This window comes from Haliotis rufescens, unplaced genomic scaffold, assembly GCF_023055435.1.
Source record: "Haliotis rufescens isolate VD_foot unplaced genomic scaffold, xgHalRufe1.0.p SCAF_22, whole genome shotgun sequence".
Taxonomy (NCBI): domain Eukaryota; kingdom Metazoa; phylum Mollusca; class Gastropoda; order Lepetellida; family Haliotidae; genus Haliotis; species Haliotis rufescens.
The window spans coordinates 1,264,160-1,290,408 of NW_025963913.1; the positions used below are offsets into that span (position 1 = coordinate 1,264,160).

At 38.6% G+C, this 26,249-nt stretch overlaps 2 protein-coding genes across 2 annotated transcripts in view; both read left to right on the top strand.

The window, feature by feature from the left end:
• LOC124116614 overlaps positions 1-26,249 on the top strand; it is a 153,147-nt gene that overhangs the window by 42,615 nt on the left and 84,283 nt on the right. The gene's annotated exons all lie outside the window — the stretch shown is intronic.
• On the top strand, positions 405-24,326 carry LOC124127382 (receptor-type tyrosine-protein phosphatase mu-like). The gene is made up of 29 exons (XM_048401400.1): positions 405-610; positions 3,675-3,761; positions 4,250-4,369; positions 5,479-5,724; positions 6,380-6,556; positions 7,292-7,429; positions 8,344-8,478; positions 10,106-10,243; positions 10,476-10,613; positions 11,202-11,339; positions 11,977-12,111; positions 13,859-13,976; positions 14,159-14,229; positions 14,685-14,896; positions 15,574-15,661; positions 15,955-16,016; positions 16,337-16,373; positions 16,496-16,593; positions 16,728-16,853; positions 17,255-17,394; positions 18,127-18,262; positions 18,444-18,590; positions 19,401-19,500; positions 19,803-19,876; positions 20,159-20,281; positions 20,847-20,978; positions 22,678-22,814; positions 23,288-23,423; positions 24,065-24,326. Exons 2-29 carry the CDS (start codon positions 3,707-3,709, stop codon positions 24,134-24,136), a joined length of 3,429 nt encoding a protein of 1,142 aa, XP_048257357.1. The 5' UTR covers positions 405-610; positions 3,675-3,706; the 3' UTR covers positions 24,137-24,326.

Consider the following 26,249-nt stretch of genomic DNA (forward strand, 5'->3'; position numbering starts at 1 on the left):
GAGGTATAACTGAGATCAAGATATTTAGGTATAACTGAGAAGTAGGTATTTAGGTATCAGTGGGATCTAGATATTTAGGTATAACTGAGATGTAGATGTTTAGGTATAACTGAGAAGTAGATATTTAGGTATAACTGAGATCAAGATTTTTAGGGATAACTGAGAAGTAGGTTTTTAGGTATAAGTTGGATCTAGATATTTAGGTATAACTGAAATCTAGAGATTGTTTCTGATAAAGATAGACGTTAATATTAATTCTATACATTAACTAACAATTCTTTCCTTAGACAGCTATTCACTTCACACTTTCGTTCCCTACCACAGAAGTTACTTCATAACATATAAGTGTCACTTGTGTTTGTTTTCTAGCTTCCTACTTTTCCCCAGTGTTTACCAGATATTCTATCCAACAGAGACATTTGATTCACATGGATAACATCTAAAGACTGTATACGAAAACCTAGGAATCCAGGATGTAATATTAACAAAATACCAGCCAATGCAAACTTACGCTCCTGGAAAATGGGGAGACCCTGGGTCACAGCACGTTACAAAGATCAACAACTTTCTTCCTGGTTGAAGTTCACTGTTCCTTTGTGGGAACACACAGGTGAGTTGTTGTAGCGTCTTACATGCGTGTCGAACATTGTGTAATTCATCTCGATGTGTATGATGTACCTTTCATTACCACGATGTTATACATTTGTAATTGATACCGTAATTTCTGAAGGGAGATGAACTATGACATGACCATTATGGCTAGTTGTAAAGCGTCTGGCGTTTGAGAGACCGGACGCTGGGTTATGAGTCTATTTTAGTTTGCAGGGCACGGTGAATTGTGTTGACATGGAGAGGTATTTGTGGATACCCGTTTTGTTGATATTAGTCACCCTTTCTCGTTATACACACGAGTATATTCATATACATTTTGAAACTATTGCTTCAAACATAGCATGAGTGAAAACAGCGTATAATTGTATGTGTTTGTGGACAACTCACGACAACAGAGTCTCCCAACTATACCAGTGCATTATTGTTGCATGATTCACCACAGCGGAAAAATCACTGATGTGTGACAGTCTGTGTTGAGCTCTATAAACATAAACATAGTAGCTTCTAAATCCGGGTAGCCACAGGACCCCGACATGCTCACCCAACAACAATGGCGGCCTAAGCTCCGTACACCTTCGATGATGCGATCCCGATAAGAACATAGAAAGTCGTGTGATCGAAAATATAAGTACATGTATTTTAAGGAATGTGTTTTAGAGAGCGAATCGGATTGCAGCTTTAGTGGGATCACGATCCATGTACACTTTATGGCAGGGTTGTGAGTGCGGTATTTTCCGAATCGGGTATCTTTAGGAAAACACTGTGGGACAGTCTGCAGCTCTGTGTAGTGAAAAGTAACAATCCAAATCGTTTAGCAGCAACGCAGAGCTACAGTTACGCCAGTTAAATCCATCATAGTTAATCCACCATTTGTGAAGAGTTCACAACTATTAAAGGGGGCACGGGTCGCCCAGTCGTCTAAGGCGCCGCGATTCGCTATGCAGAGTTGCGTCCCTTGGGCACGCCAGAAACCTATGATTGTGGGTTCGAATCACGGTTCGCCCCAATTATGTTTCTAGGTTTGTCAGCACCATATTAGTGCTCGTAGGTTTCACCGATGTGGTTAACGTCTGAGACCTGCATCATTTTGGGCTTTCCTCCTACATTAAGCTGACACGCCGTGATATAACTGGAATACTGTTAAAAGCGGCGTTAAACCCAACTTGCTCACTCACTCACAACTATTAAACAGCCGAACCATATTTATATCATCGTTCCAGTTTGAAATCGAATGATGCAACAAGTGGTATGTACAATCTCCACTTTAATATTTTTGCTGTTTTAATCACAAAAATAAAGCAAACATATATTTCAGATTTAACTAGAATTCAGGACAGACTTGATGTTAAATTGTGTAATATTATAAATCAGAGAGCTGCATCAGAAAAAGAATAAATCTATACTAAGTATTCTAGGCTTGCATGGAATGTTGTCTTGTCCATTTATGTACTGGCTTGGGGCAAGAATTCACATTTCCTCACCATTCGAAACCTAATACAATGTGTCACCCAAGCATGTCAGAAGAGCGTGTTAAATTACAATTTATGTTATATAAATGGGAAGCATTTTGAACGTGCTGATTGAGTATGGTTTTAGAAACTTTAAACTATTATTGATGAAACTATTATGGACCTCGTTTTATTTGACCGTAGCAATATGATAAAAGCTACATACATGACCATAACAAACGCGACTACAGCAAATATGCAAGTGAAACACGTGTCCATAACAAACGCGACGATAGCAGAAACGCAAGTGAAACACGTGTCCATAGCAAAAGCGAAGATAGCAGATATGTAAGTGAAACACGTGTCCATAACACAAGCGACTATAGAAAAGATGCAAGTAAAACACGTGTCTAAGACAAACGCAACGATAGAAAAGATGCACATGAAACATGTGTTCAGAACAAACGCAACGATAGCAAAGATGCAAGTGAAACGCGTGTCCATAAGAAACGCGAAGATAGAAAAATGTAAGTGAAACATGTGTCCATAACAAACGCAACGATAGAAAAGATGCAAGTGAAACACGTGTCCATAACAAACGCGAAGACAGCAAAAATGCACGTGAAACACGTGTCCATAACAAACGCAAAGATAGCAAAGATGCAAGTGAAACGCGTGTCCATAACAAACGCGAAGACAGCAAAAATGCACGTGAAACACGTGTCCATAACAAACGCAAAGATAGCAAAGATGCAAGTGAAACGCGTGTCCATAACAAACGCGAAGACAGCAAAAATGCACGTGAAACACGTGTCCAAAACAAAGGCAACGATAACAAATATGCACGTGAAACATGTGTCCATAACAAACGCGACGATAGAACATATGCACGTGAAACGTGTCCATAACAAACGCGACGATAGCAGAAAGATGCACCTTAAGCGCGTGTCCATAACAAATTCGATGATAGCAAAGGTGCACGTGAAACTAGTCAGATGTTTTGTTTATAAACTGATAATTGACACGGATGTAAAGATGCAAATTTTCATGTCCGTTTAGTTGATGCGTAGCTGTAATACCCCAATCAGTGTCCATGAATTTCAAATGTGATCAACTGAGATACCAATACATATACGTACGTAAACTGTTCTGCACGTTCCACATATACAATGTTATGTTTGTCGAGTCCGCAGTGATGACAAAGAATATGATAACTACTCTTATCCGTGTGTTTACATCCGTCCATTGTCTCGTACATTTATCATATAATCTAGTATACCTGTCGGCAAGCTATTGTTCCGCTGTGTCATTGTTCCGATGAGGGCGTATCAAATGTCAGGGCAATCTTGACAAGATGAGCCCGAAGGATTTGTTTCGCAAGAATACGAGTTTACTTGTTTATTTGTTCGATTGGGCAGATAAATAAAAATGTGTCAATTAGGAATTTGCCAATTAGTAAATATTTGTGATATTCCCAGCTGCAAACACCGTACCAGTTGAACGTAGAACGTGTTATAGGCACGTAGCATGTCCTCTATAACTATGTGTGGTTTGTATGCATGCATGAAATATGAATGGTGGTAGAATCAACGTCAGTTTCTATTTCGTTTCAAGATTCAGCTCCCAAGAAACAGACCTGAGACGAAATGGCATGGTTATTGACTGGGGTGCTGTTGGTGTTAGTCACTGGGACACTCACTGGTAAGATTTTCTATAAAAGTCCGTTTAGTATCAACAATGAGTAAGTGAGTGAGTTGGGCTTAACGCCGCTTTTAACAGTATTCCAGTCATATCACGGCGTGTCAGGTTAATGTGGGAGGAAAGCCCGAAGTGATGCAGGTCTCAGACGTTTACCACTTCGGTGAAACCCACGAGCACGGGTATGGTGCTGACAAACCTAGAAACATAATCGGGGCGAACCGGGATTCGAACCAACAATCATAGGTTTCTGGCGTGCCCAAGGGACGCAACTCTGCACAGCGAATCGCGGCGCCTTAGACGACTGGGCCACCCGTGCCCCCATCAACTATGAATGTGCTACTTTGTTTCATATGGTACCTGCTATCCTGGTTATAACAGTTCTAGCTAAGACTGGATATCAAGTAGGAAGATGAAACATTATTTGATCTGTAAAAGTAGATATCCCTATATTGTCAAAACAACATTATTTATTTTCAATATCTCTGTAGATGCCGAATGCCATTGTGACCAAGCGACTGCCTGTTCCCTGTTCCCGTCTACACCCTGTAGCCAGGTCGGTAGTCCAGACAGATGTCAACAGGGATGGTTTGGTTCCTACTGCCAGAGACGTGAGTATTCGGGATTGGCTTTTGTTTTTCTTTCTTGGCAGTACTCTGCAGTACTCCGGATAAAAAACCTGGCTTTGTGTTACCAACATAATCAATTTCAAACTGCTCATCTTTGTTTAAAAGTGTTTGAATACGACTCAGTCCCATCATATCTGTCGTCACTCCTCAAAAGTCACATTCCATCCCGAACTCTGAGATCACAGAACAAAGACTAAATCATCATACCCCAATCAAGAACCAACTACGACTCCCTTTCCAATGTGCATCATCTGGCCTTTGGAACAATCTTCCCATAAAAATGAAATTGGCATCCAGTCTCCAAGCTTTCCGCAAGCAATTAAAAACACATCTGTTTTCCCCCACACAGACTGTACTACGTACATTGTATAAGAAACTTGGCGCTATATGAACAGGATATTATAATATATTATCACTATTATTGTATGTGACTCTTCCATCTTGTCACTATTAGAATTAGTCCATCTCGGTAAATTACATACTGACTTCGATCTGTGCTTTAGATTGAAAACACGTTGCAGAACGCAACTGAAAGAACGACGACAACGTTTTGAACAGTTGGGTGCATACTAAGATTTAAACTGGAATATGCAATTGCCGAAAAATTAAGTTGTTGTGTGGGGGGAAATGTGACGTATTCAGAGATTATTGCATTCCTTTGCGTGTAGTTTTAAGAGGGTGTAAGATATATACATGTATTCTGACACGATGTCCTTATGAACAGGACTCATTACTATCCAAATATATAATTAGCTGTTGTGAAGAAAAATGGTAATTAATATTGAAAGCCGTACCAAGAAGCTAATATATATAGTGGCAAAACTTTTAGACTGTATCGTCAGCATATACAGTTGTGATTCTATTATTTCAGCAAGGGTGTCTATATTATGCAAGTAATGTAACTAAACACCTTAGATCAATATTCCACGTTGGCTTCCAAATTGTTTCCATACTTCAGTTAATTAAGTAAACTGAATGTCAATAAATTATGTACACGGCCATACATTAGCTGTTGTCACACCTGAACCTTCTTGCATAGTTTCCACCATTGTCTTATGTGTATGGTGATGACACTGTTTCTTTTTCTTCAGAAAATATTGCTTTAGGAAGAAGTGCCAACCAGAGCAGTACATACGTTGAAAACAACTACCTGACAGGGTATACACAACACTATTTCGAGGCTAAATATGCTGTAGATGGCAGAACTACCAACATCTTCTATAGTAAACCACTGACATGTACGCATACAAACTGGGGAGTCCACACATGGACTGTGTACCTGAACACCTCTAACACAGACAAGATACAACGCATCAGGCTGTATCTACGTAATGACCGTGAGTATGGGTAGCAAAATATAATTTGTTTTTGTTTTTGATATGACGAATATCATTAAAATGTAGCATGTTTGACTACACATAACTAAATCATTAACATAACAAAATGTATCGTTGGTGTATGGATCTTGTACTGTACTGCTTAATGACAGGTGCTTTTGGATTGTTGTCAGTATAGGTACGTTGTGGTCAAAAGCCATGATCATCCTGATCTCGGGAACATTTTTGTGTCTTTTTGGAATTGTGTTCGTGCATGCCATAACCTTCTGTACTATTTCACATGACTAATCTATCTGGTTATTTAGTTGGTTGGTTAGTTGTATAACGCCGCACTTAGTAATATTCCAGCTATATGACGGCGGTCTGTTAATAATCCAGTCTGGACCAGACAATCCAGTGATTGATATCATGAGCATCGATCAACGCAATTTGGATCGATGACATGCATCAACCAAGTCAGTGAGCCTCATGCATCAACCAAGTCAGCGAGCCTGACCACCCGATCAATTTAGACGCCTTTTACGACAAGCATAGTCACCTTTTACGGCAAGCATTGGCTGCTGAAGACCTATTTCACGGTCCTAAACGATCTGGTGCTTTATCAACTATAACGCCTGACCCTCATAAGACTGCACATTTTCCCATTGAAATCCAGAACTACAAAGAAACAAGGGCATGAAGATATTCGTCGATGGACATCTGTGCGCTCAGTGGTCAACGAATACCCAACCGGCTGCTACAGCTGACGTTAGATGTCAACAACCACTGACAGGAAACACACTCACCATACAGACAAGCGATTTCCTCACGCTATGCGAGGTGCAGATATTTGGTAGGTAAACATTGATCGTGTGAGTGAAACATTAGAGTTGTAACGTTGCTATGAATAATAATTAAGTAGTATCACAGGATGACTGTTTAATGTGTGAGAAGTATCCAAAGTTAGCCTGGTTACATATGTTAAATTATTCTTCTTGCGGCATCCAAGAACTATCGCAAGAGGCGGGACAAAGCTATTTGTGTAAATACACTCACTATACAGACAAGCGATTTTCTCACACCATGCGAGGTGGAGATATTTGGAGGTTAACATACACCATTGATCGTGTGAGCGAAAGATTTGCGTTGTAACGTTGCTTTGATCAACAATTAAGTTATATCACAGCCAGTCTTCATAATCTGATAGTAAAGCTACCCCGGAAGTAGATGTTCAGGTATTTGGTGAGACTATTGGTGACAGACCAAACAAACCCCTGATCAGCAAGGGGTTAGGGAATCGTAGAGCTTTCGCCCCGCTTTGGTAAAAGATATTGGTGTATATGCCATTATAGAGAACAGGCCTTCACATCAGCTCTAGAAATAGAAAAGTAGACAGGACAGAAATATTACATTCACCTTTAACGTATTTGGCTTCCTGTGTTCTCCTTAATGTGTTGTTGGTTTTTAATGGGCTGCGCAAATGGACTCTTTCCAAAATTTTGTTCATCAAGAATAATATATGATTTCAATAAGATGTCGTCATTTATATTTCATGTTAGCTTTGTATTCGTATCATGCTCATATTCAGTTTGCAGTGACGGTTGGTTTGATGAGGATTGTGACAATCAGTGTCACTGTTCACAAAACACAGAAGTGTGTGACAAGATCACTGGACAGTGTCTGAGTGGATGTGCTCCAGGATACATGGGAATCAATTGTCAATCAGGTACAGGTTCGGAGCCTCGCATACACGGATCATTTACGAGAAGTATTTTTCCATATACTGATATGAAGCCTGCTGTTTGGCAATATGTTAGAAATATGTTGTGGCAAAGCTGGAATAACCAAGTCTTTAATTCCACACAACCCTTGGTTGGATAACATGCCTTCACTGATTTTGGACTGATTCGTCAATGTTTTATGTTGTTCAAACTGTTTTGGACCTTTTAATACCGTTTCTTACAACTTATTTCAGCATAATTTTAAGGAAATTAAACTGTTTGATTAGATATAGATTTTAAGTTTTGAACGTCAGTTTTTACTGTAAACTGTGATGTTTGACTGGTGTGTTAGTGATCTTTCCATCAGTTTTGTTCAATGTTCCGTTCTGTAGAAAACTAATTTTTGCTCCGCTCGCGAATAGCTGCAATACTGCTGATGCAGATTAAAGCAATTTTTACTCATTCACATAGACGGCATTGCGAAATAGTGAAATCTTTTGGTGTGAACATAACATGATGTCTTAGAGGTATATCCACAAACACTGGAGTCAATTGAGTAGAGTGTTTTACTGTAAAATATGCAGGGGGTCTGTGACTTTTGAAAATTGACAAAAGTAAGGAACGTGCATTATATAATACCTTAATAACGTCCCTTTATTGATGACCCTGTCGTGATCTTTTAACCTTCTTGTACCCCTTTATCCTTAAAGTGAAACGTTTAGCAAAACTGTAAAAACCGGTATGATTTACGTAGGCGCCATGTTAATTATAATGTGAATTGGCATGCACAGAACATATCTGTGATTTATCAAGGATACGTGTATCATATTTTAATAAACATGTAATTGCATACAGTGCGTACTGTATATATGTAATCTGTGGTATAGGTGACCAACTGATTCTTTTACTTCATATACAGTATGCCGAGACGGTTACTATGGAAATTGCACCTCCAAGTGTGGCAGCTGTCGCAATCATGCCTACTGTAACAAGGCCACAGGCTACTGTCCTGGAGGTTGTGCAGCAGGCTGGTCAACTGACACCTGTCTTCAACGTGGGTACATTTCTTTGTTTTGAGTTTGATTTTATGCATATTATTAGAGTACGTTTACGAAATTTCTTAATGTAAATTCGCTAATGATGTCTTTCACATAGATAGGGTTTTCACTGAATTTGATCAATGTTTTTGACAATTCAAAGACAATACATTCTAAAGCACTATTCAATAAAAACATGTTTTTTACGAGTCAGGAATTTTTTTTTCATCAATATGTACTTTATCACAGATAGTGGGCATTTAATTACTTTCACTGACAATCATTGATGATTGTAGTCTTGAAAAACAAAGGAAGGCTTATCATTGCTTGATTTTAGGTTTGCCAGAGTCACCTCTGTTTCACAAGTACATACGCTAAAAAACTCTTTCCACATTCAAAAGAAATCCCTGCTAAAAGCATATATATATATATATATATATATATATATATATATATATATATATATTACTATCAAATAGTGAAATCGCGAAAAGGTGTGTGTGCCCGCCTGAATACAAACACGTGAACATCATATGGTAAAAGACGAAATAGGCAATTGCATCAGACAATGATGCATCAAATTTGGAAATATCCTCTATATGTCTATTATAAAACTTTGTTAAAGCGCTGGTGACGCTTTAAATGTTGTAACCTTTATCAAATAACCTTTGAACAAGAGTCGAAATTTCCGTTCAAAGATCATGTTTGATTGGATCTTTAAAGTTGTGAAACGTGGACACCGAAGGCTGGAACTGCTGGAATATTGCGGAATATAAAGGGAGAGATGAAGTCATTTCTCTTGTCATATAATCATAATGACGTCATACTAACGTTCCAGACATACACAGCAAACGTTACAGGACATTTTTAAATGGACGAATTACTAGTACGTATTAATTAAGGTATTAATTGGTTGAATGTAACACGAAATGCCATCGTGTTTTCAATAAGATGCGGTGATATATACCTTGATGCGTATGATATATTCGGTCCGTCCACAGTGTTTGATATTGGTAATGTCTCCTGGCATGTTCCAACCATTTGAGAATGACGTTTATAGCATTACGAGCATAATAACATTACAAATTAACGTGTTTTCATAAACATTTAATAATACAACTGACAAAGGTCTTCTTTGACATGTATAGCATGTCCAGACGGGTACTATGGAGATTGCACCTCCAAGTGTGGAAGCTGCCTAAACGCTGTCCATTGTTACAAGACCACAGGCTACTGTCCTGGAGGTTGTGCAGCAGGGTGGTTAAGCGACACCTGTCTTCAACGTGAATAGTTTTTCGTTGCTTGGAGTGCGACAAAGTCAGTGTATCATGCCTTATCGGTCGCACCCGCCACAAACACATGCAAAGACAATTCAAGTGTTCAAAGAGAAACACTCATGGGAACGTATATTGCATCAGACATTTTTGGTCACTGATAAGTCAAGTATATGGATATGTCCTCCACGTGTCTATCATAAAATCTTTAAACTCTTCAATAGGGCATTTGAGGTTTTAACTTGATCAAACAACTTCGAGCAAGCGTTGTATGGCGCTCTTTGAAATCTTCCTAGACAGCAGAATATCTTCCATGTTTCTCATCATCCTGAACATTATTAACTTTTTATAATCGTTTTAACGTGTACAGCGTGTTTGGATGGACGGTATGGTATCAACTGTGCCTCCCAGTGTGGAAACTGTCTTAATGGTCAGGCATGTAACAAGTCAACAGGAATATGCCCAAAAGGATGTGCTGCAGGATGGATGAACAACACCTGTGTTCAACGTGAGTGTAGATTTTATACATGCAATATTATACTTAAGTTTCTATGTGTTCTCTTAACCCAGATTATTCCATAAAATATATTTATGCCTTAAATATTCACATACTTTAGATATGAGTTTCTGGTTATAATTCCATTTTATCACCATTGGAATAAAGAAGGTGAGACACACATTAATGCAAGTTATTTCAAATAGCACTGACATCATGAACAAACATTGAATTATGTACACAGCATGTCCAAGTGGTTCATATGGTCCAGACTGTGGCGTCCAGTGTGGCAACTGTCTGGATGGCGATGTTTGCATCAAGACAAATGGAACATGTCCTGGAGGATGTGCAGCAGGGTGGATCACTGACAGGTGTAATCAAGGTAAGTCAGACCTGTGCATTGTATGCGATGTAAACACATGAACATTTAAGCGAAAAAGAAAGTCAAATATGATTCTAATGACATAACGTTGTCAAGTCTTCCAAATCAGGTTTTTGACGGTCGGTTTTAGATGTACAGTTTTGTGATAGGCGACACCTCCGAAGTTTCATGAACAAAACTGTAGGTTGGTACGAGTAAAGCTAGCATATGCCCTATCTCAGGCGATATTTACATTTACATTTTCAGTTCAACTTGTTTATACTGACATGTCAAAGCTGGCAAAGATAACTGAAGTGGACATAATATATACACCAAATATAACGAAATATGTAACTGTTAAGTGTCCTGTTTGCGATCGTTTCGTGGGCATGAAAGGTGAAACTTTTTCTTGACAGTTTACCCGGTTAATACTCGTGAAAAGTAACCGTTGCAATGAATTCGAACACACTATGTCGCGGGAACGAGATGAGTAAAGTCTATGTACATGATGTTATTTGTAGATTAGAATGTAATATTTATATCACTTAGTGACTTATCTATTTGCATTTACTATTACATGTACGCTCACAGCTTCAAGTGTCTTTGCAGCATGTGCAGATGGTGTTTATGGTATTGACTGCACGTCCAAGTGTGGAAACTGTCTAAATGGTGATGCGTGTGACAAGTCAACAGGAACATGCCCTAGAGGATGTGGAGCAGGGCGGATGAATACCACGTGTCATAACGGTATATCGCACATTGGTTTTCAGTTCGTGTCTCATACGAAATATCCATACTTTCAATACATTCAGAAGGTGTCCATGTGCATATATTGTCACATTCATCTCTTGCTTCATTCACATTTATCACTTGCAAGGTATACATCTAGAGAAGTGATTGATCAAAAGAGTAAATTGGTATTGTTTTGGAAAAATCCATTTCAATACTGCATAATAAGTGCGTGGAAAAGGATATAAATATCCCACCATAATACATGGAAACAGGCATTGAAAAGAGGAGTATAAATATGCTTCCGAAAGACAATTAATCATGTGAACTTAATCAGCTCTGAAATGTCATTTGTCATTGCGTGTCGGCGCAAGTGTTTGCGTGCGCATGCATATCCATGTGCATGTTTACTCAGTATTTCTGTTAATTCTGCATTTCCATGACAAATTGTATCGTTTTCTAAATGATTGTCTGAATATCAGAAGTCATAATTACTCACGTAAAAATGGTTTGTCATTTCAAGTTCAGTCTGTGCATAATCATCAACTAGAACTTCCACTGGTTTTGTTTATGAGAACAAATGTATATTACGTATCATTTGACACCAGAAGATGCAGGTAAATGTGACTTAGCAATGCCATACTGGCTATTTCAGTGTGTGACGACGGGAGGTATGGCAGTGGATGTGTGTCAGAATGTGGTCACTGCAAGAGTGGTACAGTATGTGACAAAACGAACGGAACCTGCGGGAACGGATGTGATGGAGGATATTCAGGTCTTCGTTGCGCGCGTAAGTATATGTGTACATGTCTGAACATGAAAAGGAACAGATTTTCTATAATTAACAAGGAAAGAATTATTTAGACTAACACCCTAAATTACAGTGAACCAAAACAGCCACTTCTTATATACCGTAAATCTTGAACTGCTGTACCCTTGCAAAAAATGCGACACAATCTTAATGCGACCTTCCCCAAACCCCAGTGGAATTTTAGAGAGATAAAATTGCTTCCATGAATTGTCTGCCCGAGATGAATTTAATAACAGTCTGTTAGAATCTCTGGAGATGACTCTTACAAAAGAATCAAATCCTTAGAAGTATGAATAATTAAAGAATGTTGGCCTTGGCCTGTATTCACTCAGAGACGCCTTGGTCATGTAATTTAACGGAATGCAGGTGCGGGTGATCTTTCGCTTATGTTAACACGAGTTGTGTCCCTTTGACGTTAAAAAGGAAAGTAAATCTTTGACTGAATATGATTTTGAGAATAATTTACGAGCTACGAGGAATTACGGATAATACATGTATGTGCCTAGTGAAATTAAAGGTCCTTTTCACGCAACATGTATGTGATCATCTCGTTCACATTCTGTAATGTTTCGTCAGCTGTTCGAGAGACACGACCCTCGTAACAATTACACGTATCCACTCGCGTGTAAAAAGTCATCTCTCATACACAAAATACTTTATCACTTTATCACGTTTTGACGAAGCCAATAAGCAAATATTCATCTAAATTATGTAGTCGCAAATAAATGGTTCTGTTTGATCGTACAACCAAACAATAAACAAAAACTCGGGGATGATCTATAATAACAAATACATCCCCCTAACTGTTATTGTACCTGTCACAAACTGACAAGAATCATCGACTGCTACCAAAAGAAATGCCATTCGATATAGATGTTGGACAGATTGCTTATGATGTGCGCCATATTACCTTTGTAGAATCTGACGTCTAAACTCCATCACCATCGAAGAACGGCGAATAATCAACGATCATATAAGAGTTGTTTAAGATCAACTTTCGTCTGAAACAAATACACTCAGTTTTAAACTTGAATCAAGATAATTTCATATGAAAATTACCTAACGTATCACATTCACTGCAGACGTTATCTCATGCATTTACACTGTTCGACACATGGGCTTACACCTCTGGCACACAATACATCACATGACTCTTATGCACTGGAACAAGATCAACATCACAACACTACGATGCCAATAACGGTATTGGCCTATCCCCACAAAAATTGTGCAAAAAGCGACATTGTATGATTTGACTATGTAATAACCATGTGTAACGTCCTCCCCGCTGAACCAATAGCCCATAGTATTTGAAAAGGGTATAAAGAAGTTATATGATGGGGACTCTCGGACAGAAGAGGTCCTCAATATCCAATGATTGACGCAGGAGCCTACATACGATTATTAGGTGTAGGTGTAGGAGTTGATCATGCTCTCACCCTGGTCCAGACATGATTGTTTACACACGGACAATATGTAGCCTGAACATTGTAGTTATTTGCTTAATCGAGTGTCCAGAGATACGTGTCAACTTTAAGATTTGTTCAACCTTGTGAAACGAAATCCTTAATCTGCCCCAATGTTTGATATAAGGGCGACACGAAAGATATTTCAATTTATGCAAACATTTACGATAAAAGAAGAGAAACAATCCAATACATGTACACTTGTTTTATGTTATTGAAATAAATATTGTTCAAAGCAATTATTTTTTTACCTTTTGTAGGTCTGTCGAATACTGCTGGAAAGGACGACTCTATGGCTGGAATAATTGGAGGGGCAGTTGCAGCTCTGTTGGTCATCGCTATCGTCGTAATCGTCGCAGTTGTTATCTACAGGCGGCCGTAACAACACTTTTACAGCTCATTTATTTACATTTACCTCTTGTCAACCTCAATAGTGTTTCTATACGCATCACCTCATATTTTGAAATTTTATTGATATCACATTTAATATCTCCACCATGTGGCCATTTCAACAATGGAGATGCTCTCAGATTCCATTACCTTCTTTTTCTTCTGTTAAGAAAAGGACCAAAACATGACGACGAGAGATTGCAGTCTAACCAAGACATGATTGTAGTTAAAACCATAACTGGTAAGATTGAGGTGCTGTCAAATTGTACTGATATGGATAATAACAAAATGACCCGTATCCTTAGTAAATAAATTCACATAACCCACACATATTGAAACAAAATAAATGTTACTGTGTACATGTATAAAAGTAAGTAAAGTTCAGGATACCATATGTTACAGCTGTAAATTGTAAGCAGGTTGAAATCAAATGGCGCATCATTCTATCAAATGGAAAAGACGGTGTTATTTCACTCACTTGTGTTCTCTTAATGGATGAAGTCTATTGCTACCATAAGCACGTTGTACATTAAAAGTTATGCAATGATGTATTTTCCAAACTTTAGCGAGGTATGGATAATGCATGATTAATGGCAAATGACACTCTGTTGTACTGATCTGTATGTACATGTATAAGCGGAATCGCGAACTGTGAGAAAAGAAGGTAATTTCAAAACTTCTAGATTTATTTTTCAGACAACGCAGCTGGAAAGAAATCAAAATCAACACCAGCGGCCCGCGACGATGAGGACGAAGATGCCACACTATCTGTTGAAGCTGAAGTAGGCGGAGACAACGAGGCTGCCGCCACCTACTACAACTTTGTACCACCTCACATGACGCTGGAGAAACTGCAACAGTGTATAAGTGAGAAGAAAACTAAGGCCACTTTTGCAACAGAATTTCAGGTTTGTTGATAACTTAAAATATACCCTGCTAGAACGGTCGACTTTGTCGAAAGGACAATGAGGTAACCTTGTGGTTAAAACTTTGGATATATCTAATTCTCAGGTTCGATTGTGTACATCCATTTTGTGAGTCCATGCATGATTCGCTTGAATATTGCGATACATATTGCAGGGAGAAACACACTGAAATATGTGGACATTGTATCCCATAATCTGCTATATTGTCTTTATATACAGCCTAGCCTAGAGATTCCCATATCTAACATGTGGTAAACGATTATAAAAATGAATCTTTAACAAATAAAACCTAATTCGAACAATAAATGACTTCAGAAATTATTTCATAGAACAGAATAACGACAAGTCACCTGTTACGTATGTCACAAATGCATGCATGCCAGTCTCGGCATGACCAAGCACTGACATACTGCATATTGCAACACAACATCGAGAGAGGTGACAAGCTGAAAACTTCTCCTGGACGTGATTTTGTGTTTCTCTGCAAGAGTGAAAAGCAGCTCTCAAGGGACAGTCTCATCGATCTAAATCCTGTCCACGATTTTCTAATTTGGTTTTAAGAAAAAAACAGCATCCCAAATTATCCTTGACAAAAATGGCCTCGTCCGAGAGGTAATGAGTAATGAGTACCAAAAAATTGGGCAAAACCTATGTTTTAGGCCATCCCATATGGAGCAAAACACCCACACGACGTCGGCAAGCAGCCAGAAAACAAGAAGAAGAACCGCTTCCTTGCTCTGTATCCATGTAAGTTAATCATGTATTATATCATTAACGGTATATTACTGGCGTGGATATCAAGATCATACATTAAAAGATAAATAAATATGCATGACATATATAAAGAGTGATTGTTACCATCATGAATTAATGTTAAAGAAGAAATATGGTTGTATACTAATACTTGCATATATGCTATTGAGATTTTCGTGATAGCATTATCTATACAATATCCTTATTTATGATTACTACTTCAAAGGAAACTATAGATATCACTATAACTATGCAGAACCGTTCATGCTGCTGGTTATTCACTTCAGATGATGAATCGAGGGTAGTGTTGGCAGATGGAGAGGAGTACATCAATGCTAATTACATCACTGTGAGTGGCACAGACAATTTGACCTTTGTACATATAAATCAAAATGACAACGACAAAGAATAGTCAGTCTCGAATATCTTTCATTTAACGTAACAGCCAATACAGTGATGAACATTACATGAATGGGTAACTGAAAATCAGTTGGGACACACGGATAATTATTATACATACTTGTACACTACATTTTATAAGTTTATATCTTTCCATCGCAAATATAGCGAATATAAGTAATATCACCTCTATCACCATGGAGGCAAGGTGCGCGTAATTTATTTAATATATGCAGACAAAGTGTAAATGTTCTTTATACTACTTTTCAGGGGTATGATGATACTCAGAAGTACATTGCAACACAAGGTAGGTTAGATAATTCATTCTGAGGTACAATACAAGTGTGTAAAAAGTGTTAGGTTGAATCATTTGTACTAGAAATGAAATTAGTTTCTTTGAATAAATGAAAAAATGTATAAACACCACAGGACCCAAACCGGTGACAATCACTGACTTCTGGCGGATGGTGTGGCAGGAGGACGTCACACAGATAGTCATGCTGACCAGGCTCATGGAGATGAACAAGGTAGGATGTGTTTCCTGGCTTCTTTTTGTCTACCTGGAGAACTATCTGATAATTTATGTTGAGACATACTGTGAAGGTGTTGATTGGTTCTACAACAATGTTACAATTAATCTAATGCATTTATCATTTTCTAGAAAAAAAGTGAAAAATACTGGCCCGATGCGAACAAGACCGAAAACTACGAAAACGTGAAGGTTTATGGCAAGAATGTGTTAACAAGAGCTGATTACACTCTCTCAACTTTTGTGGTACAAAGCTCCGTAAGTATGTGTGTATTGGGATGAAATCTTACTATAGAATGGTTGAATATTGTAACTTGAATGAGAACGTATTATATGTTATTGCAGTTAATGCAAATACATGTTCATCTGTATCAGCAACTTATATGTTTCATTATTATTTTTCCTACACAATGCAAAAATGTCAAACCTAGTTTAATGATTTTAATATGTATTTGAATATGTCATTGTCTCTTTGGCTTAATCAGATATTAATCGGCATAAATTTATATGCAATCAGTATTAGTATGTATATGCAATTGTCTGCATGCCATGAATCAAAATATGAAGTTGATACATTGATTTTTACTTGAATTGATTTATTGTAATTCTGTTGACTGATTGATTGATTGATTGATTGATTGCTATTTGGCTCCACTCAGGGTATCGAGAGAACTGTTACGCACTACCACTTCACATCCTGGCCTGACCATGGTGTTCCTTCTGCCCCTGCCCTCGTCAACTTCTGGAGACTGGTCAAACAGGGGGACATGGCCAGGGGGCCCATGGTGGTTCACTGCAGGTAACTTTCCAGAAACGGGATATGTCATAATTCAGTACAGGTATGTTACATGTACACGTGGGGATTGGGCCAAATTGAAAGTAAAGTATGTAGACATTGATGGGAGTGATGGTAGGTGACACCTACATATTAGTGACTGAACGGGAGGACTCTTTCCTGCACACGCTGTGACAACTATTTGCTGATACTTGGACACATGGCCACTTGCCTCGATCCGTGATCTTCTGAGTGAATATCTCCAATACGTGGACGCCAATATAGACTCAGAGACCGGTATTTTAAGGCAGGCTGCAAAGATCTGTAGGTCGAAGCTAAAGATGTAACTGAAAAGGAATGAATTTGTGGCATGCTGATTTATGTCTTCTGCCATGGTAATTTTAGTTCTGTCATATCATGCTGGTCTGAAGCGGATACCACTTTGGGGGTATCCAACGGGAACGGGTATTTTGATGACAAATCAAAAATCATTCTCTGAGCAAATGTCCGATTCGAATCCACGATTTGCAGACGGACTCTTGCACAGTGGCGTCTTCGGAGAATTGGCCACCTGTGACCCCAGTTCGTCAAGGTCTTTATGTCAACGAGCAACCATTGATGACAATTAAATTGTGCCAGCTACACAGCCTTCTTATGGAGAACGAAGGGCGTGGTGTTGACTGATCGTCACCTTCACTTAAGAAATAGATTTACAAATAAGCACATTTTTACAAAGTATTATTCTTATGTTTCAAGCGCTGGTGTAGGCCGAACAGGGGCGTTCATTTCCCTGGACTACCTGATGGATGAAGCTGCGAGTGATAACAGAGTCAACGTGTACATGTGTGTAGGCAAGATGCGATTGAACAGGATGAACATGGTCCAGACGGAGGTATGTGAACGCTGTATCAACACCAGCCTAAATATTGCACGAACACGCAAACAATAGTGTATTGACTTCCGTTAGGGAACCTCTGTGATGGTTTCATTCTTCCTGCTGCTGACAGTATACGAATAGACATAAACCACATGTGCATAGTTATGACTGTTCCATTTTTAATCTTTCTGTTCAGAGTCAGTACAAGTTTGTCCATGATGTTGTCCTGGAGGCGCTACACAGTCGGGGCACGATGTACACGTTCTCAGAATTCGACAAAACGTTCGGCCTCGGAGACACCTTTACGGCTCAACAGCAGGCTATGCTGAAGAAACAATTCAAGGTATTTCAATAGTAAAACCTAGTTGTAGTAGGACAAGACCAGGACATGTTACCGAAAAAGATTTGTCTCCACCCCTAAAGGGAGGGGAGACATATTGTTTTTGGCTCGATTCCCGTTGTCTTTGGCGTCCCATCCTATTCGGAGGCATTACTTGCAAACCGTTCAATGCTTTTAAACGTAACTTGTTAATGCACTCCTCATAAGCTCAACTGGTGGCGGTTGCTAATTTTAAACTTTTTTCCATGATAACAACTCTAGGCTTCAGATCATTTCCTGTGCCATATCCTTCAAACTGATGAATATTTTTGCACGACACTACATTGCTATGACCACATGCTCAACTTTTGCCATTTCATATTTTTTTAAATTTCTTTAGTTTCCAGGGAAATTCGTTAGGGGTCTTTCTACTTAGCATAAACTACTGATCGTTCATTATGGGTACATCTACTTGCACAATACAATCTATCATCTAAGTTCAGTAGTCTTACTTGCCATTAACATAGTATCATTAATGCATTATTCAGAATGTTAAATAGTATTTGTTTTTGCTGTTATGGCTTTTCCGGATTTCGACATATATTATAGTTACAACTTGAACTAATGCACCAAAGAAAGGAGGATGATACCTCTTTTTGTATGAGTAAAAACACATTTTAGTTTAAGGTCTTTCAGTAGCAAGACCTAGTCGTAGTTGGTCAATACGAGGCCGTGCTGAAGGAACAATTCAAGGTAGTTCAATGGCTACACCAAGCCGTAGAAGGCTCATTCACTGAAGTGAACACAAACACAATATTTATTTTTCTATTTCAGCTACTCAGAGGACTATCATCAAACCTTACAGAAGAGACAACGTCACATGCGCTTCTTCCAGAAAACTCTGACAAAAACAGGAGTTTAGATATCCTTCCTGGTACAAGCAGTTTGTTCAAAGTCGAAGAAATAGCCTCACTTTAATCTTATGTAATATATAACATGTAAGATGAACACAGTCGTAAAAGAAATGTGCTGACATGGCATACTTCAAACTGCAGAATGTATTAACTTGGGCGAAACACATTATAAATGTGCATTGCATGATGTTTAACTAATAGTATTATCACTCTTCAGATTGAACGATAGATTTGTTTTGTTAAATGCAAAATCCTAATTTAAAATCACAGGCCACAGTTGTTACTTTAGTTGATAATAAATGTTAATCATTATTTGTTAAAGGAAATAAATCAAGGCCGTATCTATGTACACCTGTCCAGACACGAAATGACTACATCAATGGAGTATTTTTACCAGTGAGTCGGTTATTACGTTTAAGCCAAACAAAAGATACAGTTATAATGACGATATCCCAAATCTGCTAATGTCTTGTTTGTATATAAAATCTCGTCATACATATCGTCTTCCCCAATATATGGGAAAAGGTTGTCATGTAACTAAAATTTAAATTAACGAATCAAACCAGGTACAACATCCGAAAAAAGCAATAATTTAGCTTACTTCAAAATAATCTGATAGACCGAGGACATTGTCATTGTCATTATATTATATTATTGATACTGCTATTTTTGTTTCAGTCTACCCTACATCTATCAAGCGTGATCGTCACCCAGACTCCCATGCCAGACACTGTGGTGGACTTCTGGAGACTTGTGTATGACCATGACTGCTTCACCATTGTCTGTCTGGATGAAGCACAGGTAGATGTTATTAGCGAAACCTCATTTTATCCTAACATTGACAGTATTATTGATGCAATTGATGCCACCCGAAATAGACCTTGTACATCAATGATATGCCTATGTGCTCGATAAACTATTTTCTTACGTTCCCAGTCAGATCAAACAGACGTTGTAAGATAATTATGTCGGTGCTTCTTTAAGCAATTTAAACAATGACTGCAATCATTTAGTATTTTGTAATCTCCTAGGAGGTACACTCAGGCATTGTATTCATTACTTCAGTGAGAGGAAATACATCCTATGCTTTTTTTAACCACTGGCATCATATGATAGAGAGATAATTACGCTCGTTTGCATCCATATCGAACAAGTACGGCTCCAATTATACAATTCTGATTCATTTATTTGACGATTCGGCAAATTAAATGCATATGTAAGTATTATCAGATTAAAACCCCATTATGTCAACGAACCTTCACTGTCACCTCAGATGCGATTTTTAAACAGGCTTCTTGAGGTTTGCACATACATGTATTTTACAGTTTGAAAAGACCTATGTCCTTATCCTAGATTAACTGTTTAGGAAACCATTGGAATGTACCCTGAAGAAAACAAAGCGCTGAAAACAGAGCCGTTCACTATTGCGCAAGTGGAAGCGAATTCAAACAGAGAAATATACATAGAGAAGAAGTTAACGCTTGCACATGACAAGGAGGTCTGTTAATATTTATCAAATGTTGCACTGACATGAACTGATATCCCAAATGTAGGATGTTATTTTTGAGTATGAGTTATATTGTATCAGATACGTGTACATCTTATTTTAGTTGGAACATCTAACACAGAATATAAAGTAATATATACCCTCCAAAATAGTAGGTGATCATGAAATATAAATGTTATGATAGTTCGTCAGAAGGAAGATTAGCTTTGCGAAACGAAAACCTAACGCCCCTAAACGCCCGAAACATTGCACGTGGAACATGCAATTCCCTTGTGCACGTGGGTGGGGGGTCATTCTTATTTTGATACTTCTTTGCTCGGTCGGTAAATCGCTCGGGCCCATTAGTAAGGTTAATTTTCATTATCCACAGTAATACGCAAGCTCTCTAATCTTGCTTTAATGCAGTATTTATGATCAGATTGTGAATACTTCGTCTACAACGCGATGAACGCCAAAGGGCTTTTTGAATGCTTCCAAATGGTGAAACTCAGCGAGAGATGGCCGATATGTTCAATGTGTCTGTGATTTACAGACTTTGGAACAGATTTCTGCAGAGACAAAATGATCATGATTGACCCTGCACAGATCTCCTAATGTCAACAACTCAAGTCGAGTAATCAGAAGCCAGGCTTGTGAAACAGAACCAAAACAGCTTATGAAATCGTTGTTCACTTGCGCCAGGCGACCAGGGTCGAAATAACTGACCAGACAATTAGAAATGGTCTTCATGCTCGGCAACCACGTGTTGTACCACCGTTAACAAACACATACTTGCAAACGCCAGTGGTGGTTAAAGCATAGAAACTTTGGGAATAACCGAGAGTGATCTCGAGTAATGTTTTCAGATTCACTCTGGATATTCTGGTTAGGCGTAGACATGCATAGTGGCGTCCTAATGGAAGTCATGTGAACTGCTAAAAAGGCAACATGACAGATTTAGGGGTGGGTCGGTAATGATAAGGGGCGGGATGCTGGTCCAGGTTTTGTCTTTTAAGTCGACAACGATCGTGCCCACCGTGCACGTATCGCAACGGACTACTTCCAGCAGCAAAACATCACCAGAGTGCAATGGTCAGCCATGATCAAGAGTCCTGACCTTTTCCCAACTGAGCACGTCTGGACATGATCAGGAGACGTATACACCCACAGCCTTGGGTGAACGGGGCTTTTAGCTGCAAGAGGAGTGGTTTGGTCGCTCACAATACACCGCCATCATGTTCTGTTGATTGACATGTTACACCTAGTCCTTCCTTTTTTCTATCCTTTCAAGGGGCGGTCGGGTAGCCTAGTGGTTAAAGCGTTCGCTCGTCACGCCGAAGACCCTGGTTCGATTCCCGACATGGGTACAATGTGTGAAGCCCATTTCTGGTGTCCCCCGCCGTGATATTGCTGGAATATTGCTAAAAGCGGCGTAAAACCATATTCACTCACTCTATCCTTTCAATACCATAACTCGATACCTCTTTGTATTTCTATATTCATCCGTTATTTACAAATATCCCCTGCTTTTTTGGAGAATATATTTCGAATGATGATTATTTGAAGGAAACTATCGCTTCTTTCACAATACATTAAGCAACTATTGAACTGAGATCAGATTGATGATTGGTTATAGTTATTTTCCATATATTCGTGTAATGCCGAAGTTGCCAAGTGCACATGAATTGTCTGAGTTTGTTCCATGAAACAGAACAGCGAGAAATCAGTCAGTTTGTTCTGCCTCCCATCACTGGACATGCTGACCGACACTGCTACCCTTCTGGGGCTGGTCAACAGAGTGGACAGGATCATCAGCTCTGCTGACCACAAGGTTCTGGTGCACTGCCAGTATGTATCTTATATGTGGATTAAGACATATACGGTTAGCAATCAGTGGGCCATTGAGTAAGATTCAGTAAGGTAGCTCGAAGTTAAAACAAGGATCACCAAACGTTATTATGTCAAGATATTCGTGCTGGCGGCAGGGTTTTTAAAACAGTAAAGACTGACCAATCAGAAATCTGGATTGTTTAATACGATTAATGATCAAAATTGTGATACGTACAAGCTATGTGTGACATATAGCATTTATGTGTGCTTACTAAGGTTGTGCATACTGACAGTAAACATCGAGCGAGAACGGAATAACTTGAATATAAACAATATCATCTTTGAGAGAATAATGTAGGTATTGTTGCTTCATAACTTTACAAAATATGGATAGGCTTTAGGGCGACAGCATGTTCATCACGTTTGATATACATCAACATTACCCAGTACAGTGTCCAGCCAGATTTATTGCATGATGGTTCTCAATCCAGTGACGGTGCCGGAGCGAGTGGTGTGTTCTGTAGTGTCCTGAACATCATCACCAGACTGAGATTAGACAGAACAGTGGACATCTTCCTCACCATTCGAGAACTACAGCGCGTCAGACCCCAGTTCATACACACCCTTGTGAGTAGATACGTCACTTCTGACATGCATTCGTAAAATATGTGAATTGTGCACGTAGAGTAATTTTAATCTTTAAACTTTCCTTTGTCGTGGATGATAAGAACCAAATCAGAAAGTTTGTTCAACATTAGATGATATTATGAAAACGCAGTACCCTGTGACGTGTTTCGGTAAATAGTAAATACCTTTACTATTGCATTATTCCTTGAATGATCAGTTTATGTGGCCTTCAGTGGGAATATTTAGTCTTCTTGACGACTGAATAAGTCCATAAATGCCATCAATACATTCATGGACTATAGGGCTCAACCTGGACGTGTGTGAAGTGGTGAGCAATACATCACATAAATATACATAATTACATATCACAAATCAGCAAACCGTTTCGCAAACCTGGACTGAAAGAGTGACTTCACACATAAACCGCGCCTTTGCTACCAGGGCATTGTTTAGACTTCTCCATCGAGACACACCTTGATAGTTTATGAGCCACAGTTTCGTTGTAATAACGAACTGGGGCATGTAGGTTTACACACACATGTGCACGGATATGTGTCCGTAACAGCTTTCATTGTTTCTGATGTGATTTTACCAGTATCAGTTTATCTTTGTGTGACTAACTAGGCATGTTTTATTTGCAGGATCAGTTCAAGTTGTGTTACGACATTGTGAAGGAATATAACCGTGCTTCCAACGTCTATGCCAATCTGTGATATAGAGGCAGAGCAACAAACGTTCAACAACCCACCTGGACCGGATAGTGGCTGAACAGACTGACCCATGCTACTTTAACACATTGTCATGTTTTCCATGTGAAGGCTTTTATCCAAAACAGAACAGAACAGCTTATGTCTAACTTTAGCTTTCGTATATAAAAAAGTACTTTCCCCATTAATAACTTAATTACATGTTACTGTTTTTGTTTAGTTGCGTTATGAACCAGACATCTTTCTTAATCACTCAGCATGCCACCTCTTGTCCACCATCTTACCCTGTCATATGTTTGGTGTCATAAACTTAAGATAACTTTGCGCTTCGAGAATGGAATGAGCTAAGGTCGTTTTCGCTAAGCCAGCTATAAAATCTTAAAGCTTGGAGACCTTCGTGAATAGGCTGCCTGGACATTGAAATCATGCTGGTTTGAATAATAATTGAATATGTTGAAAAAAGTCAGTCTATTATGGGTCAGACGTCACATAATATAGAATACTGCAAATATATATATGTATTTGAATACACTTTCCTTATATCATTTTGCAACTCTGAGTTTCACGCACCCATGGTATTGCGTACGATCATCAGGCATAATGAAACATGGTTTTTAGTTTGACCCTTTCTTTTTTGCTCGGCTTGGGGGTTTACCATGGCGACAGGTGGAAATGAGCTCGCTTCTTTTGTTTAGCTTGTTAGCTGTTAGCATGAGAATCTCGAGCTTCTCTTCCATGCATAGGTCTCTTTTGTTGGTGTTTGATTTCTTGATTATGTCCCATTTCATTTTGTAATTGGTTTTGTTTCTTTTCAACTTCCAGATGTGTTTGGAGAGTTCTGTCTCTTTTTCATATTTCTCAATTCTGAATGATTTTGAAACTCAGAGTTTCAAAATGATATAAGGAAAGTGTATTCAAATCTGTATTTATGCTCTACTTTGTATTGAGCACTCTCTTCCGCAATTGGATCATACTTGTGTGTGTGTGTATATATATATTTATAGGTTTGAAAAAACACACCATTTTGTTGTCAAATGTAATATGACATATGATTATGTCAGGTTTCAACACAAAACAATATTAGGGATGTCATACCATGCATAACTTCTTTAAAGCCCCTGGAAATTGTTTTGACAAAATGACATATCATGTCAGGGCCAAGATCATCTTCAAGGTCACAGCCTTTAAAAGTGATTGTTTACCACCAAACTCGAAAAGGATTTACTGCAGGTTAATGAGGCTTAATACATGTAAAGGCTAGGAGTTATCTACATATAAGGTCAAGGTCACTGTGAAGGTCATTCGTAAAGTATGATTGCCGTTTGCTAGTCTGTGAACCAATGACGGTGCTGGGGTGAACGGTGTGTTCTGCACATCAGCAACAGACAGAGATACATCGACATCTTTCTCGACTTTCTCGACTACAGCGTGTCAGACCTCAGATACAAATGATATTTAAATAACAGGACGCAGTTATTTATGTACTAGTTGACATTGTGAAATTTTAGTAGCGACAAATGTTGTAGCTCATCTTGATATTTGCACAATCCCACATATGATTGTTACATATATTGTTGTAGATCACCTAAGTATAACAAGCAGTGTACAATCATATATTTTCTGCCTTAGAGAATAAATTAAAAATATGACAATAAAGTTTCGGATAGCAAGAAGAACATTCCTTATAAATAAAAGTGTCAAAAAACATTTCAATACGTAACAAAAGGTACAACTTTATGGATAACAAGTTCTTGTTTATTGCACATAGCTACGTATCGATGTAGATTATTACACCGTTATCAAGTTGGGGGCATAAGATCACAATAAGTGGCTGTTTCGCATTATTCAGCAGGATTGTGGTTATATTTATGGTTATGATGTCATAACATTTTCATCAAGTGTATGTTATTCACAGGATCAGTTGTGTTATCATATTGTGAAGAAATACAATCTCTCTATCAACGTCTGGGCGGTCGGGGAGCCTAGTGGTTAAAGCGTTCACTCGTCACGCCGAAGACCCGGGTTTGATTCCCGACATGTGTACAATGATAGATAGATAGATAGATCTTCTTTATTTCCTCCATTTCATGAAGAGTACAAGGTATACAGTGAAAGAACA

Excerpts from the sequence above, each read along its gene's own strand:
- LOC124127382 (XM_048401400.1), top strand. The coding sequence starts at position 3,707 with ATGGCATGGTTATTGACTGGGGTGCTGTTGGTGTTAGTCACTGGGACA. Across the intron at positions 7,430-8,343 it reads GGGAATCAATTGTCAATCAG|TATGCCGAGACGGTTACTAT; the intron begins GTACAGGTTCGG and ends CTTCATATACAG. Across the intron at positions 19,501-19,802 it reads GAGTTTAGATATCCTTCCTG|GAAATAAATCAAGGCCGTAT; the intron begins GTACAAGCAGTT and ends TATTTGTTAAAG.